The sequence below is a fragment of the Acartia tonsa genome, chromosome 10 (genome assembly GCF_053477335.1).
Source record: "Acartia tonsa isolate MP-2025a chromosome 10, ASM5347733v1, whole genome shotgun sequence".
In the NCBI taxonomy this organism is placed as follows: domain Eukaryota; kingdom Metazoa; phylum Arthropoda; class Copepoda; order Calanoida; family Acartiidae; genus Acartia; species Acartia tonsa.
Window position 1 is genome coordinate 1,474,753 of NC_137269.1, and position 18,235 is coordinate 1,492,987.

Consider the following 18,235-nt stretch of genomic DNA (forward strand, 5'->3'; position numbering starts at 1 on the left):
GGGGGGATTTTTTGTTTTTTTGGGTGGTTAGGGGTGTCTCACCCCCCAAGAAAATAGCCTAAAACCACCACAGGACCAGTAGGTATATTCCCTGAAGAGTAGAATCCGATCGGTTCAGTGGTTACCGAGATCTTAAGGGACGGACGGACGGACAGACAGACAGACAGACGGACAGACGGACAGACGGACAGACAGACAGACAGACAGACAGACAGACAGACAGACAGACAGACAGACGGACAGACAGACATACATCGTACTACTTTGTATTATAGATAGCATACAGACATACAGACAAATATATTTACAAGGTAGATTCTAATATTCAAACAAAAAATCAACTATCTATCCCAAATAGCAGTCGAGTAATTCAAATTTTCCTTAGAGGGGCAAAAAGAGTTACAGAGTAGCTTTGCTATAAAACAAGGATGACAACATCCATAAAAGCGAAGCACTGAAACGGTAGGACAAACGGACATTAACACTTGTATAGTGTTAGAACTTAATTATCATAATATAAACTTATAAGAGTTAAAGCAAAATTAGAGTAAATTTGTTGAAAAAATGCTTGATAAAGGATAATTTTTATGTACATACTTACATTTTTAGGACTTGATTATAGAGTTGCTTCGCTTATCACATTATACTTTGTTGTCCCAGGAATCAATATACCAAAAATCAGATCAATCCGATGATTAGATCACATAAAAATTTGTTGTTAAAAAAGTAAAAAAAATCAACATGTTTAAAATGGACGTACGGACATTTTGGTAATGATTATAGAGTTGCTACGCTTTCTAAATCGTACCTAACTTTTAAAGGAATCACCATGCAAAATTTGAAATCGATAGGACAATTCTAACATGCCTAAATTAACGGAAAAGGCTATCCATTACGGACGTACGGAAGGACCTACCCTAATTATAGAAAAGCTTCGCTTTTAAAAAGTTTGATCAAAATTACCATTGATGATTGAAAAAGAGATGTTAAACAATTTGAAAATGTTCTTTTTAATCCAGTTACAAGGCCAGGCTTACTAAAAAATTACAAGTATGATAACATCCATGAAACCAATGAAATATGTAATTGAATGTTCGCTGTGGGCATATTAATATTTTTAGACTTAATTGTACAAGTGCTGTGCTTTTAGTATTATGCCCAATCGGCATAGTAGTTGCCATTTTATAAATCATGAAAGAATTACACACAAAAAGTAAACTTTTAATGAAAAAAACATTGAATAAACATGTATTGCATGTCGACACCCTTCTTTAAAATTTCATATTGGGCAGACAATTTCTTTTACCTCCTAAATGTTCACACTCCCTACAAAAACCTGTGCACACCACTGATTCTTTGTACACCAGAGAAGGGACAAGGGGGGGGAGGGGGCTATAAATATGCACGTGACTCGAAACAATATTAGAGAACCTAAGCTTTATAAAACACTAATTGTAAATTTGATTATTTGGATCAAGGCTAGAAAAAGAAGTAGCGGGTTTCGTCTTATTTTCACAGTAGCTTTTGATAGGTTATTTTAGGTTAGGTTAAGTAAATGTTAATGATTGCCCCGCAGGGTTTGGAAACGGGAGAAAAGCTACTGTGAATATACGACGAAACCCGCTATACTCCGTTTTCTTTCTACTAGCTGCTACGCCCCTAGAAGCCTCTAGTGGCACTTTAAATGTTTGGTTTTTGTTGCGTTCGAGTTTCTACGATATTTTGCGTAAGAGTTCCTTTCTACGATACCTTGCAATGTTACATAGAAGTCTCTACACTTAAAATAAAAAAAATCGATATTTTATTATTTCTCTTGGGAGGGTGGTGGTATCCTCTCCCAGAATAGTTATAAACCTATCCGGGACCTACGAGAAGCTACCCTGTTAAGAAGAACCCGATCGGTTCAGCGGTTAGCGAGATCCTTCGGTACAAACAAACACACAGACACACAAACATCCTGTTACTTTAGTATGAGGATAATCCGAATGTTTTTACTTACTGTAAATTAGCTGCAATAAAAGCTATGCTGATGAACTTTCCCCCGGGATCCAAAACTTCTCCTGGCGATACCAAATTGTTCTCAACTATCTACAATTTTATTTCAATAATTAAAATTGATTATTAATTATTTCAGTAATTCATAATCTAGACAGATAGAGTAACATTAATACATAATATGAAAATTTAGCCCTAAATTTATATATAAAACATTCATAAAAGCCAAGAGCGGTAGAAAAAAACGAACATGAACACTGGTAGAATGTCAAAACATAATAACCAGAATATTGATTTAAAGATAACAAAATTGTATATAAATGTGCTGCAAACTTTTGTAAATTTAGTGTAATGACATACTTACATTTCTGGAATTGATTATAAAGATGCTTTGCATAAAAAATTGTCCTAGAGAACAATGTTCTAGAATATAGATGTATAGGAAAATAATAGCATACTAAATTTGTAATAAAAACAAGGATGACAACATCCATCAAAGCGATACTTTGAATCGTAAGGACAAACGAACATTAACATTTGTAGAGTGTTAAAACTGAATAAGCAATAAACAAAATTATATGTAAACTTGTTGCAAATTTGCTTAAATACAGAATTAAGGACATACTTATGTGGTATTCGGCAACCGTGAGCCATGCATATGGCACCCCTGACCGGGGTTCGGTGGAGGGTCAATGGCCCTCCCCCGAGTCCTGGGGAAGGGGTCTGACGACCCCCTCCCTCGGTAGAAAAAAACGAACATGAACACTGGTAGAATGTCAAAACATAATAACCAGAATATTGATTTAAAGATAACAAAATTGTATATAAATGTGCTGCAAACTTTTGTAAATTTAGTGTAATGACATACTTACATTTCTGGAATTGATTATAAAGATGCTTTGCATAAAATATTGTCCTAGAGAACAATGTTCTAGAATATAGATGTATAGGAAAATAATAGCATACTAAATTTGTAATAAAAACAAGGATGACAACATCCATCAAAGCGAAGCTCTGAAACGTAAGGACAAACGAACATTAACACTTGTAGAGTGTCAAAATTGAATAAGCAAAAAAAATGTATATAAACTTGTTGCAAATTAGCTTAAATACAGAATTAAGGACATACTTACATATTTGGAATTGATTATATTGATGTTTTGCATAGAATTGTAACTTATTGTCCTACATAGGAAACAATATTCTAAAATTCAGACAGGTAGAAAAATAATAGCATATAAAATGTGTAATGAATAAAAGTAAAAAATCCACTTTTTTCTAGTAAAAATTATAGATTTCAGACAGGAATCACCATTCAAAGTTTGAAATCGAGGAAAATTCTAATATGCCTAATTTAAAGAAAATAGCTAACCGTGACGTACATACGGACGTACAGACCCTACTTACAAAAAAGCGTTGCTTTTAAAAAGAACAGTAAAGCATTGTAAAGACTTTTCCTTTTTCAAATATTAATAATCATATACCTTTTCTCTTAAATCTGTGATGTTATCATTATTTTCACTGTCAACTATAAGTAAAAATGGTATTAATGTAACAAAAGTATTTAAACATTTCATTTTGATTGTACGTTTCAAACACTAAGTGTAAACTGTTAGTATATGTGAAGACCATATATGCTATGGAATAGAAACTTTATGAAGAAACTGCTGAATCATCTTAATTACATGCCACTTATTACCCCTTCTTCCCAATACGCGCAAACATTTAAGGCTGCAATGCTATTATAGCAGGTAGTATGGCGCAGCTTCTATAACTATTATGTCTGTCCGTCAGTTCATGTGTCCGTCCTTAAAAGTAACCTACAGAAACTTGCTTTCTAAAGTTGCATATGTCTTTTGACTTTTTTTCTGTTTTCATGGCGAAGCTACTCTAAAATGAATAGCTTAAACAGCTTTCTCTATTGTTTTGTTTACAATGAGGACAAAAATATTTGAGGGGCTTCAGTTTTTTTTTTAAAAGCGAAGCTTTTTTATAATTAGGGTCGGTCAGTCCGTCTGTCAGTTCGTAACGGATAGCTTTTTTCGTTAAGTTAGAATTGCCCTATCTATTTCAAACTTTGCATGATGATTCCTGTAGTAGTTAGGTATAATTTAGAAAGCGTAGAAACTCTATAATCGTTACCAGAATGTCCGTACGTCCATTTTAAACGTGTTGATTTTTTCCCTTTTTTAACAACAATTTTTTATGTGATAAAATAATCCGATAGATCTGACTTTTGGATTACTGATTCATATTACATTAAGGTACAATATTTTGAGCAAAGCATCTCTATAATCAAGTCCTAAAAATGTTAGTATGTCCTTAAAAAGAATTGTATATTTAAGATTTTTTAATTTTTTTGAAGAATAATTTATGTATAATTTTGTGAAAACTTATATTATATATATATTATATTCAGTTCTGACACTCACAAGAGTTAATGTCCGTCTGTCCTACCGTTAATTCCAGAGCTTCGCTTTTATGGATGTTGTCATCCTTAATCTTAATATCTTCTAGGGTTAAATTCTCATAAAAAGGTAAGGCCAAAATAATTGTAAACCTTCCCTTGGCCTATTATAAGAAGCTTTATTGTAAAAGAGAACCATAACGGTACAGTGGTTAGCGAGATCCTTCGCTACAGACAAAAAAAGCGTATCCTATAATATAAAGTAATAAGCTTTTTTGTCTGTAGCAAAGGATCTCGCTAACTGCTGAACCGATATGGTTCTTCTTTACAGTGAAGCCTCTTATATGCTCTGAGATGGTTTTACACTTTTTATTTTTTTAGTTTGGTTTTAGGCTATTTTTCTGCCCTTCGAATATAGAACCCCTATAAGATGCTATAAAGATGCGCAGCCCTTAGTTACTTTATATTATACCGGATGATGATGGATGGTCATTTGTAAACTTTGTCCTTTTTTGTGAATATTATGCTGACCAATAATCAAATTATAGAATTTCTCTATGATCGGTTTGTCCGTTGGTTTGTCTCAAATTCTGATACAAGATAGGATCGTTCCCCTTACGAAAATAACGTTCTAATTTTTCAATTTAGGTGCAGTTAGGTTTTAGAAAACTTCTTATATTCAATTTCTGTGGGTACTTTTTAATTTGTATCCTAGCTTTTCAGCCAATAATTCTATAATAGGGAACTTATCGTATAAATTGCACTTATCCCTTGGGACCCTAAATTCTAATACGCATTAAAAAATCATATAAGGAATAATGCCAATTTTACAAGCGGCATTCGGACTATTGTGAAAACATAATTTTTCTCTGTCGAAATTTTCCATTTTTGGAGAACATAATTTAAATTTTCCTAAACAACACTGAAATTTAATAATAATTACTTATAAGTTAAAAACTGAATAAAAATCGTAAGTTAACTAACCAGTAATCTATTCGGATTGTTTCTACACTCAATACTATTTGTTCATTTGGGGATCTAGAATTGCTATATTTATTAAATTTTGTTAGGGAAATTTTGTCAATAAAGATTTGAAGCAGAAGCCATGCAAGGAACGGTGCTAAGGGAGGAGCTAGTGTACAAATTGCAATGTTGCCAAACTAAAATTTCAAGACCAAAACAAAAATATCTGACATTTTTTTCAGACGAGATAAATTTCAGGGATTTATAGGGATAAGACAATGACAATAAATTGATATACACTCGTGATTACGATAAGCAAAAATACATTACCCGTCTAAAATTAAATTGTCTGTTAAAATATTAACAGGGTTTTGAATCAACTAGTCAAGATTTTTTTTATAAATAAAAATATTTTTAAGCCAACGTATAAGAAACCATGTTTATACAAATTTTGAGTACCATGATCTTTTACAGTTGCATGTTCCCTTTCTCCCTGGATTTTTTTTATTTAGCTTAAAATTGTCATTTTAATTGGTGGATAGGTTGGCAACCTCGAGTGACAGTTTAGTGTAGAAAGTTAAAGGATAGGATTCAGAGATTTAACATTTATAAATAAACATTCTAAGTAGAGAAGCTACTATGTAAACCAACTTGTCCGTTTGTCTGTCTGTCAGAAACGGAGTGGGAGAAATGTGATTTACTCCCCTAGTGAAGTTTAATTATTTGTGAAGATAGTCAAAAATTATAAAACTTGAATTCGAAAATAAAATAGCCTAAAACCTTCTAGGGAACTAAGTGAAGCTTTCCCAAAATGGAGAACTTAATCGGTTCAGTGGTTATAGCGATATTTAATGGAAAGACAAAATCATCACTACTGTATAATTGAACATTTCTCTTTTGCATGGAGAGAGATAAAAGATTAGAAAAAAATTAGATATTTTTATCATCATGTTTCAGAACTGGTTTGTATACATAGGAAATTAATTTTGATAGATATCTAGAATTCATTGTATAACTATTTTGTCTTGGGTACCAACTTTGATATATTTCATTAATTGCTTTAATTTAAATTAACTTTCAATGTCCTAACTATATTCACCAATAATTTAATATTATATAAGAAGGGGTTCATGCATTTGTTTTTCTTTAATTCTATTATACTGATCTGTAAATTAATTAATCCATTGACTTATCTTTAAGATTATAGAATACAAATAAGATTTGAAATAAATTTTAATTTACAGGAAACCTGTTTAATTAGATGTCTTGAAGTGGTATTAAGCTATTTTTCTGACCTCTCCTGCTAGGGGCAAAACAACTATATTAATAAATTATAAATCTTCTTTTTCAGAAAAAGTGAACAGTCAATTTTGACCTGAAATAAGAAAATATGTTTATTATGTTATTTTTATGAATATACAAGTGACCACCCCAAACTCTGGGGGAAATTATTCTCAAGGGGGTGCACAATTAATCAACCCCTTCTCTGTTGGGGTGTCCAACACCCCCGGGGGGTTTGTTAACAGTCCCTTCAGTTCAGAAGGTGGGCTGAGTACCCCGGGGGGACAGTTTTTTGGAGGTGTCAATGGTTCTCTTGGAATGGATGAAAGAATGTTCCTACAGGTTTTAATCATTATTTTAATATTTCTAACACTTCAATATTATTGTCATACATAAAAATTTTACCTTTCGATTCCTCACTAGGTAATGAACGCAGTATTTAACTTATTTTTTTTCATTTCATTGTACTTATAACTATTATCCAGATAATCATCATATTCTATACCTATAAATGAAGATCTAAAAGCCCCTTATTGAAAATATTTTGTAGGTATTTTAATAATATTCAAAACACTTTAAATTGTTTCAGGATCATGGTGCTAACGGCATCGAATGGGCAACCGCAACCGGCGACGGCAGTTGCTATCAAACGCCGTCATCCATTGCCGACGGAGGTTCCTTTATATGGGCAACTTCCACCAACCCGCCGTCCACAATACCTCACGCCACGCCAATGTTTTCAACCGCCATAACAAGTGATAATAACGGCGGCATTATGTGGGGCAATCCTTCCGATTCCCATGAAAGTGATCAGCACAATCATTTGTTGAGCGACAGTGATCTGAACGGCGATATTGAGGGTGTTCAGTGGCCGCAGGCTATGGCAGACGGCCAGGAGCCGGATTGGAGCAGCCAGGGCGGCAATGTTGAGGTCGATCAGACTCCCCTGCAGAATCAAATTCAAAAGAATAAAGAGTGTAAGTAATTCATATTCACAACATAAAAAGACTTTAAATTAAAGTTGAAAGTGATTTTGAAGATTAGATAAAAAACTTTGCTACTAAAAATATATCTAGCAACAAATTTTAGTGCAGTTTGTGCAGGGCTAAAGTGGCAAGTTAATTTTCTGGGGGGATTTTGGTATAAGGTATGCTGCTGCTGGTTCATAATGCTGCATATATTAGAGTAAAACACTAGAGGGAGAAAGGGTTAAATGACTTTATCTCCTCATCGCATCAATCTTGTACAACCTTTCTATAGGGTCATTGAAAATTAACCAATGCAATGGTGTCGGTTAAATTAACACATCCAAGTAGCAGAAAATAAGTTAGAAGCAGACGAAAAAGGTCATTAAAAAAGGAAGGGAGTTGCCTGTATATACACCCTCCTTAATTTTGAACGTATTTGAAAATAATCATACGATATTATTATTTGTCTATTAAATTTGCCTATCCTATCATTACTGGATGCATACAAGCTTTTATCTCTCTTTCAATTACACAACAGAATGTTTCTGGTCAACATATTAAGTGTAAAAGTCTACAGAGAGAAAAAAAAACACAATGTATAAAGCTTCTCTATAACTGACAGTAAACTATCTCTTAAAATATCATTTTTTTCGGTAAGTATTTTAGACTTGACCTTTTTCTATTTAAATATTTGATTATATTATAATCGTTCGATTATCCATGTGTGTCTATCTAACGTACAAGGCTAAACATCTTATTAAAATTGAATCAAAATTGAAATGAAGTCAAGTGCATCTTACAAATGACACTTGCTTAGGTACCTGCCTATTTTTTACTTCAGTGCAACTGCTGGCTTTTATGTCCCGTGGATTTTTTAGGTCAAGTTCAGGTTATGTTTCCACAAAATCTGCAAATTTTTTTTTGTATAAAATTTGCAAGACAAATCGTATTAGGTATATAAAGTAGTGACGCTCTCGTTATCAACTGAACTAATTGAGTTCTCCATTTTAAGGAGCTTCATAGGTCCTAGGAAGGGGTTTAGGCTGCTTGATTTTAGATTTAAATCTCTGCCTCTTTTCTTTCTTTGAGAATTCCGAGCTTCAAGATGCTAGGGGCGCATCCGCTAGTTTATTTAAAACTACCTACCTATCTTTTGCTAGGTGTTTGTAGGTATGAAGGTGTTGAATTAACTTTTGCTATATCATAAATTTAGTTGTTTTATTGGACACATTACTTAAGTGTCGCTAGTCTACCCTGCTATAGAAATTGTAGCTAGGATAAAAAGCTTGACAATTATTTAGTCCACTTCGTCTGGGTCAAAGTATACATTTATTTACGATTAGGATTATGCTTTACCTATGTATAAATAAACATATTATCTGCAATGCATGTCTACTTAGATTACGCTAATGGCAACTTTAAGGAATTTAAAGTATTATTAGCTACCTAAGTTACAAACAATCTAATAAATTGAACATTCCCTACCTAAAGAAAAACAATCTATGAAGTCTTTGGCCCGAAAAAGGGAAAAGAAGGTTGCGGGTAAAATCCGTAAAAGTGTGTTTTTTAAGGCTTAAAAATAGTAGTAGAACGATAATATTCACTAAATATGTGTATTTCTTATTGAAAAGAATTATACCTAGACAACAAATATTTTTTTTTAAGTTAACAAGTTTTTATCATTCTACTACTGTTTTTAACTTGAAACACACAACCTTTATGGATTTTACCCGCGACTTACTTTTCCCTCTATGTTGAAGTTAAAGTAAATACCCACACCCCCCCCCCCTCTCAAAAAGTTTTTAAAATTTTTAACTTATGAACTATAAAATAAAGTTATCGGTGGAGAAGTGTAGACACTGGGGTTTTATACAACCCATTTAATGGTCCATGAAAGTTTCTAACAGATAAAGGAAAAAGATTTTAAAACTTTGGGGACAAGTATGATAATTCACTGTCCAATTTTCCATTTCTCCCTGCTATTTACAAATTATCAAAATAAAATATGCAAGTTAACAACGTAGATTCTAGGAATCGTATTCTATGCTAATCTATTTCATGTTTACATTTGAAAAGGTTATTTTAATAGTCCTTTTTTAGTATCATCATAATACATTTTAAAAATATTAAAAGCTTATACATTCAACTGTGATTATATTTTGTTTAAAACCCTGTAACCACTGTTTAATTTGACCACGCCTGTGTTGAGTAAATGATATTTGGGTAGACCATTGTTAACCATTTTAGTAATGGTTACCAAAAAAAAGTTTTGCATTGATTCTTTTTTATGCTCAGCTCCCTTTTTGCAAGAAGCTTAGGTATAGTTAAGTTTTCAAAAAAAAACTAAAAGGGATAGTTGCATGTAGGGCATTTCAAAAATTTATTTCAAGCATAAGTGTCAAGTATACCATCAAATATATATAATTTTGTAATATAATAAATAACAGAACAATAGACGTCACTAATAGACGTTGCAATTATCCATAAAATATGATTTTCAAGTCTTGATATTTTTAAAACTACCTTTCTCGTCAGTTGTATGGAGTCAAGTACCTCCAAGTAATAAAAGTATTTCGAAGATGTTTTTTTTTGTATTTCTATGTAGTAATTTGTTATTGAGTGACTTTCTACAAAAGTATTAGGATGTATGTATCTCTGTCTATATAGGTAAAATTTTTGACCGATTTACATTTTTTGCTTGGTTTAAGTATCAGAATTAATTCCCAGATTTTCTATACCTAGTGTTGTTATGTCTTTACACGAAAGGACAATAATCTTTCTTTATCCTATTATATAAAGTAGTAAGCGTTTTTTGTCTGTCGCGAAAGATCTCGCTAACCACTGAACCGATATTGTTCTCCTTTACAGTGAAGCTTCTTATAGGTCCTAGGAAGGATTTAATTTTTTTTGGGAAGGGTGTCTTCACCCCCCCCCAAATAAATTTTTTTTTCTCTTTTGAAACTCAAATTTAAAATGGGATGAGGTCGACTTTTCCCCCTCTTGCCTTAAGTGCCCCTAGAGGCTTCTAGGGGCGTAGCCGCTAGTCTATAATACAAAGTAGCTTGATGTCTGTCCGTCCGTCTGTCTGAAGCTTAAGATCTCGGTTCTCACTGAACCGATCGGATTCTACTCTTCAGGGTATATACCTATTGGTCCTGTGGTGGTTTTAAGCTATTTTCTTGGGGGGTGGGACACCCCCAACCCCACCAAAAATAAAATTCCCCTCCCTCAAAAAATTTGGGGGGGAGAGTATGGTTCGCAGCACCCGACATTTTTTTTTTTAACTACATCATGGGGCAAAGCCCCTAGAGGCTAGGGGCGAAGCCGCTAGTTTAAAAAAAGGAATAAGTTTCAATCACAAAATATTGTCTTAGCACAATTTCTTTTCAAGTAACTAGTTCGATTATATATAAATTATTAATTAAACCTTTGTTAATAATTACTTGACTGTGAGATCATGTTCAGTAATTTTGCCAATTCTTAAGGACGTACGGACAGATGTGTTGATTCTATAGAGTAGTTGGACTTCTAAAAATAAAAAGAACTTGATTTATTTGTTAGGTAATACAAGAAAATCTGTTTTAAAAGGTGCAAAAAAGATTTGGGTATTCCACCTGTTATTTTCAACATAGTTTTAGCCGGTCTGGTGTACAATTCTATATTCATTAATTCTACCCTTGTTAGACTTTCAGCGTAGCGTTTATATATGTCCAGTTGTATCATTACTGTTTGTCTTTAAGTAACGGTTAGCTATTATTGTTCCTTGTAGAGTATGTTGGAGTAGTCCTATCGATTTCAAATTTTTAATAAAACTATTGTAATAATAATCGTAATAGTGAAGCAACTCTATAAATACATAACTGTCTTTAAAAGTAGGTGATTCCTAACCTAATTTTACAAAAGAAGTAGGTATTCTTATTCTATATTATTGATCTCATTTGTAAGTGAGTTTTGCTTTTATAGATGTTGTCATCCTTGTTTTTTTTTAATGTGTTTAGATGACACTGACGGAAAATTTGTTTATTTATCTCTTACTCATTTCTTAACTAATCTTTTTAGAAGCGAAACTACTCTATAATTTACTTTGACTCTCCGTCCGTTCGTAATGTTATACTGCTATTTATTGCGAATATTTATATAACCCTTGCTAAAGCGCACCCAGTATACACCTGGCCTTGATCAGATAGTTCTTTCTGTTATGAATATGATAAATATAATATTATAAATATTTATTTACATTGAAAATTCGTTATTTTTTTATGGTTTATCCATTTTCGTTTTTATGACCCCTTAAAATCTGTTTAATACCTCACTGTTTGTTTGTCAATCAATAATTTTTGTGCATCTCAACCTATGAATGTTATCATCCTTGTTTTGTTAGCTATGGGGAGAGATGCATAGCTTTGTCTTTTTCAATCCTTATACTAAAGTAACAGGATGTCTGTGTGTTTGTGTTTGTGTGTTTGTACCGAAGGATCTCGCTAACCACTGAACCGATCGGGTTCTTCTTAACAGGGTAGCCTCTCATAGGTCCCGGGAAGGTTTATAACTATTTTGGGGGAGGGTACCACCACCATCCCAAGAGAAATTGCCCCTAGAAAAAATTTCCCCCCCCATAAAAAAAATTTTTTCAAATTTTTTTTATAACTAAAATAAAAAATGGGGGGGGGAGAACCCCCCCCCCCACAAAAAAAATTCCCCCCCAAATTTTTTTTAAAATTTTTCTTTTAAAATCTAAAATAATAAAATTGGGTTATATAATTCGACTCTCCTCAAGTGCCCCTAGAGGCCTCTAGGGGCGTAGCCGCTAGTAGTCAAATATTAAATAATAGCAAAGGCTTTCTAGAATTAGATGTATGCTAGTTCTATGGATTTTTCATTCAAAGGCCTGAAAGAATTATCTGATTGTTGTCAACCAATAGTTTTAATCAACAAGGGAGGGGAAATATTGTTAATTATCATTGGGGATGGTAAATAAATTTATCGTCCATAGTCTTGTACCGTAAAAGCTTTAAGTTTTCTCTACTTACGCGAAGCTACCTAATATGCGAATGTAATTAATTTCAATTTAACTTTTCTTAACTTAAATGAACTAATTCTCAAGAAATGTATTTCATTGATACCTAATGTTTATTTTGCAATTATGTAAAGTAAACAAAAGATTAAATGCAAGTTTTTAGATAGGTAGCATCTCTTATAAGTGGTCTCTTCCCTCATTGAATAACTTGCTCTTTCTCAAAGAAACTAGCTAATGTGATTTTTATATTGTTTTGAAATAAAAGTCTGATTAGACTTTCTTTTGACATACTAGCGACTGCGCTCCTATCATCTAGGAGCTATGTTTTCGTAGGAATAATAATATTTGAATAACTTTTTGATGATAGCTTGCTTTTTTAAAGCTTTACTTATATGGATATGGTCATCCTTGTTATTATTTCATTAATCACATTCCAAAGTTTTAAACTTACAAGAATTGATTATTTAGCAAGTATTTAAAATATTCACAAATAATATATTAATATATGCTAACTCAGACACTGCGAAGAATAAAAACAATACATCATTATAAACTGCAACATATTATGATATTATTGATAGGTGACATCATGCTTTTAGCTTTATTCATAACGATGGTAAAATCGTTCTATTTAATTGCAACTTTGTAAAGTAGATTTCAAGACACCTTATTTTACTTTTTCGACCATGTTTATTCAGTTTTTGTATTCAAAATACATTTTTATTGGTGGTATTCTGTAAACACCTATTTATGATAGGCTAGGTTGACTGAACAATATTGTTATTAGTAAAGAATACACCCCTATCATTCGCTTGCCATTGTAATTAATCCACCCCTACAGGGTGAAATATACTCCCATTTATTTTTGCCGGATTTTTTTTATAGTACAATTAAATACTGTTGTAAAACACCATTTCTAAATGTTAATAAACATAGGAAGGATACAAGGATGACAACATCCATAAGTAGCGAAGCTCAAAAACTATAAATAGACATCTGGAAAAAATTATCTAGGTATAGAGTATGTCATAAAAAAAACTTCAATGATAAAAATCACGAATAAAAACAGGAATCGAGAAAATTACAAAAACGTAAAACTCTAGGAATCGATCTAGCACCTCAATTAACAGACAGACGGACAAAACAATGTGTAGATTAGATGAGCAAATGTCTTAGAAGCTATCACTAAAAAAATCAGCTGTCTATCTTTAATAGGAGCCGAGAAAATCACGTTTCCCCCATAGCGTTACGGACGGACTGACGGACATACAAAGTGAATTATAGAATAGCATAGCTACTAAAAAGGGGTTGCGTGTTCTTCAATTTTTCGTATCCTAAAAGTTCTCTAAAAATTACCAAAAGCTAAACTATTTACCTACTTAGACGAAAACTTCATAAAAAAATCAAATAGTCTTCAAGTATAATTTACATTAGTTGAGAAATCTACTAAAGCGTTTCTGTATGACATTTGCAATACAGAATAACAATAATAATAAATATTCAAAGCTTATATTTAGACCTGTTTTTTTTATCTAACGAGACATTCATTTTAAATTGTTAAATACAATATAAAAAAAGACGTAAATTTTAAAGAAAGTAAATATAAAAGCTAATTAAAGTTGAAGTTGTATTCAATTTTTAAAAGCAAAGCTTTTCTACAATTAGGGTAGATTCTCCGTACGTCCGTCAGTTCGTTCAGACATGTTATAATTGTCCTAGCGACTTCTAACTTTGTCTGATATTTCTATGACAATTTTATAAGATTTATAAAATGTTGCAACCTTATAATGATTCCTAGGACAACAAGGTAAAGTAAAGCATCTCTACAATCAAGTCCTTAAAATTAAAGTATGTCCTTATACAGTGTCTTGTATTTACGCAATTTTGCTTAAACTTACAAATCAATGTTTTACTTGTTCTGACACTCTACAAGTGTTATTGTTCGTTTGTCCTACCGTTTTAGAGCTACGCTTTTATGGATATTGTCATCATTGTTTCTAATACAATCAATAATATTCTGTTTATATTTAGCTTTGGAATTGAAGTTGCAATTACGAAGACCAATGACTGCGCTAGTCGAGCAGGGAATAATGCCTCAATACAAGGTGAGTGATAGAAATGGAATGGAAATGTTGTATATTTATACAGGGATAAGAAAATGGCCGATAAATTTTTGAACATCCAAAATGATGGGACACAAAATTACCCTTTTGGTAGATTAAAATTAGTCGTTGAATCGTTTATACACCAACCAATCAAAATTCAGTAAAAGTCCCCACAGTTGTTAAGTCAACGAAATAGAAAATGTTTTTGTAAAATTTTTGAGACTAGTGTAATGAACAGCCCATTGTTCCCTCTCTATCTCTCTCTGATATCTATAACTACTCTTCTAACCTTATATGAAGCTTTACGAATCTTTACTGTAAAGGAAAAACATATCGGGTCATTTTTTAGCGAGGCCCGTCGTTATAATCACACATACAAACACACATCTTGTTACTTTTATACATGGATGATGTAATTTTTTTATCTATTTCAGACGTCGCCATCCTTGCACGCGCAGCGGACGAAGCTCGAGCGGGCGCAGATGGGGGACAAGCTGCGACAGAAGATTGCCAGCAGACCTGACAGGCAGGAACTTGTTCACAGACATATCTTAGAGGTAAGCAGATCCTTTAAAATGGCCCCTGTTCCATATCTTTTGTTTAGGTACACACTTTATTTTATGTAACAAATCATATGAATAAATTCTTTTAATATCTGTTTATGAATAAATATGAATTGACAGGGAGCTAAAGGGATAAGACAATGGTCGATATATTGATATATATCCCCAAATGTGATATACAAAATTATCCCATCTGAAGATAAGAATTAGTGGTTGAAACGTTTGGACACTCAACTTAATGAACCAAGCAGTCAAAATTCATTAAAAGTTAAGTCCTTAAAGTTGTTTAGCCAAAAAATAAGAAAATGTTATTATAAAACTTTGGGGACTAGTGTAATAAACAGATTATTGTCTTCTTCCTTCCTGTCCTGATAAATTGAAATGCCCTTTGTTGTGCAACATCATATATGTTAATTTTTTAGGATGTGCGGCCTGATGTTGACCCGTCCCTGTGTTCGCGGCAGCGGCAGCTGAAGAGGGCCAAGCTGGCAGACAGCCTGGCCACTCAGCTGTCACACAGGCCGGGTCCCCTTGAGCTCATACAAAAGAACATCCTTCATACAGGTACATGAATTTACATATAGATACATATAGATTGCTGCGAGGAAAAAATTTACAAATATTCATATCACATTAGATGTATAAAGGAATAAGTTTTTTTCAAGTTAGGGACAGTTTAAGCAATTTTATTTTTAGATGTTGGAATTAAAATGGTTATAGGCTATGTCCACCTATTTCCCCTTTGATTAGAGAGCCCCTAGATGCTATGGGTGCAGTCGCTAGTATCATATAACTATCTACCCCGGGAGTAAGATTTTCTTAGGAGTCCGGGGGGGGGGGGGTAGTCTAATCCCCCATAATTTATAAGATTTCTAATGTGTGAGGGGGGGGGGGTAAATTCATTTTATTTTTGAAACGAGGGGAGAAATTACCACTTTTAAATCTCCCCCCCCCCCCTCTTAAACGTCCTTTTACAGGAGGTAAAACATTAAGAATTTTATTTCATTAAATACATTTTTAAAAATTGTTTTAGATGACCCAGTAGAGCAGTTGGTAAAGCAGGGATCCATAGCCTTCACTCCCACAGCACAGGGGACTCCTGTCAAACCACCACCAACCATTTGTTCTGCAGGCATTGATTATTTAGTGTTCTTGTTATTCTAAGCTGGGAAGGGGCATGCATTGGACTGTAAATTATGCTGGTTATATTGAAATTAAATAAGGGAGAGGAAGCTTTTTGTGTGTTTATTGCTTTAGGTCAGGTCAAGTGTAGCCTTGTAGTGTTTTGGTACAGAACCCGCGGGGCTAGCTCCCCACGTATCGTTTAGTCAAAGGAAAAATAACTTATTATCTACCTACGCTCCTTATTTTCAAAAATAAAATAGACATTTTGAGGGAAAGCGAGGTATGCCATATCTAAAGAACCTAAATAATCCATGACTACAGATGGAAGTCCTTCCACAATACTAGAAGACGGGGAATATGACAGTGACGCCACTGTTCCCTCCCCCTCACCGTTACTCTCACCGCCGATGTTTATGGCGGTGTCTACGACAAGCGGGACGGCGGCTACTGCTGTGACACAGCCTCTAAATAACAGCCAACAGCTGAGCAACAGCCAGCTGCCGGATTTAGCGGCGTTAACAACTCTTACGACTACTACTTCAGGTTTTTATACATTAACAGCCAGGAAAGTTTTATTAAGGTATTTTAATTAAGACTATAGGTATTGTATTTTATTGAATTTTGGTTGGTTGATTTCAACCTGGCATTGTCTTAACTTTTCAACCAATACTTTAAATCTTCAGATGGGGTAATTATGATTATAATCAATGAAAATGTATATTAATTTAGCCATTTTCCTTCCTATACATTACAAAAAAAACTTAACTTTAGGCTGTAATGTATAAACATATATTTTCTACAGTTTTAACGTCTGCCGTTTCAACGACGCCGTTAACGGCCAACGGACAGTCATCAACAACTGTGGCAGGCTTGACGTTTGCGAACGGTGATGTGATATTTTCCAGATTAATTTCTACCCCCGGTGATAGTGGTATTAGCTTGCATAACAGCAAACAGGTATTACAACTAAATATATTTATTTTTTACAAAGATTCCAGTAAATATGCAATTAAGAACTAAGATCCAGTTTTGATCAACCAATCACGCTATTGCGGGCACAAAATGTAAAATACAGAACAAGAAAATCAAAGATCTATTATTACCTACCTATCAAATCTATCTTAAAACAAAAATATTTTTTAACACAAAATAAACCTAATACCTACCTACCTAGATGCTGTAAAATTGCAAATAAGATAGAAAACAGACACAAAAATTAGGTCTTTTCAGTTTAGCCCAGACTTTTTGGTCGAATTAATCTATATATCTTAATGAACAGAAAATATCTAACTGTGTTAAGAATAGGATATGGAAAATGTTAATGTAGTTAATCACAAAATAATATATGATAACAAAAAAACAGGGGTGTATATTCTGCAAAATTGACCCTGCTAAAGGGAGGGGGGGGGGCAAAATGTAAAAATTAAGAGAACTTAAAACATTTTTTTCATTTTCCCTCCCCCTCCTTGGTGGAAAAAAAACTTTAAAAATATGTGGAAGGGGGTGATTAAATGAATAAAATACCTAGAGTTCTTAAAATATTTTCCATTTTCCCTCCCTCCTTGGTGAAAAAAAAACTAGAAGGGAAAAAAAATAAAAAAATATTTTGCAGCAGGGGAAAAAATGAATCTTGTGCAGAATATACACCCCTGCAAAAATATTTCTTATCTAATTCTACATGATGTTCTTTCATTAACTATGATGACAGTATTATTATTTTATTTTAGAGTAAGAGTTCTCGGAGTGAATCTTTGGGTGATATTGCAACAAGCTTAAGGTATCATAAATATTATTCAAAGTAGAGCAGCTAA

The 18,235-nt window shown here is 33.1% G+C and overlaps 1 protein-coding gene and 1 long non-coding RNA gene across 7 annotated transcripts in view; one reads left to right on the top strand and one right to left on the bottom strand.

Annotated features, from left to right (window-relative positions):
• Positions 1-942: 942 nt before the first annotated feature.
• Positions 943-3,710, bottom strand: LOC145330330 (uncharacterized). Its single transcript, XR_013883373.1, has 3 exons — positions 3,480-3,710; positions 2,000-2,088; positions 943-1,036 (listed from the first exon to the last, which is right to left on the bottom strand). It is a non-coding gene; the product is annotated as an uncharacterized LOC145330330 (long non-coding RNA).
• Positions 3,711-6,720: 3,010 nt separating this feature from the next.
• Positions 6,721-18,235, top strand: part of Mrtf (Myocardin-related transcription factor) — a 40,418-nt gene continuing 28,903 nt past the window's right edge. For all 6 annotated transcript variants that reach the window (XR_013883553.1, XR_013883554.1, XR_013883556.1 and 3 more), the window contains exons 1-9: positions 6,721-6,988; positions 7,236-7,623; positions 14,663-14,736; positions 15,171-15,293; positions 15,722-15,863; positions 16,333-16,431; positions 16,746-16,967; positions 17,227-17,381; positions 18,152-18,201. Coding sequence is in view for 1 of the 6 variants with exons in the window: in XM_080175368.1 (XP_080031494.1) it covers positions 6,776-6,988; positions 7,236-7,623; positions 14,663-14,736; positions 15,171-15,293; positions 15,722-15,863; positions 16,333-16,431; positions 16,746-16,967; positions 17,227-17,381; positions 18,152-18,201 (1,466 nt within the window). In the remaining 5 variants the exon portion in view is untranslated. The remainder of the gene's footprint in view (positions 6,989-7,235; positions 7,624-14,662; positions 14,737-15,170; positions 15,294-15,721; positions 15,864-16,332; positions 16,432-16,745; positions 16,968-17,226; positions 17,382-18,151; positions 18,202-18,235) is intronic.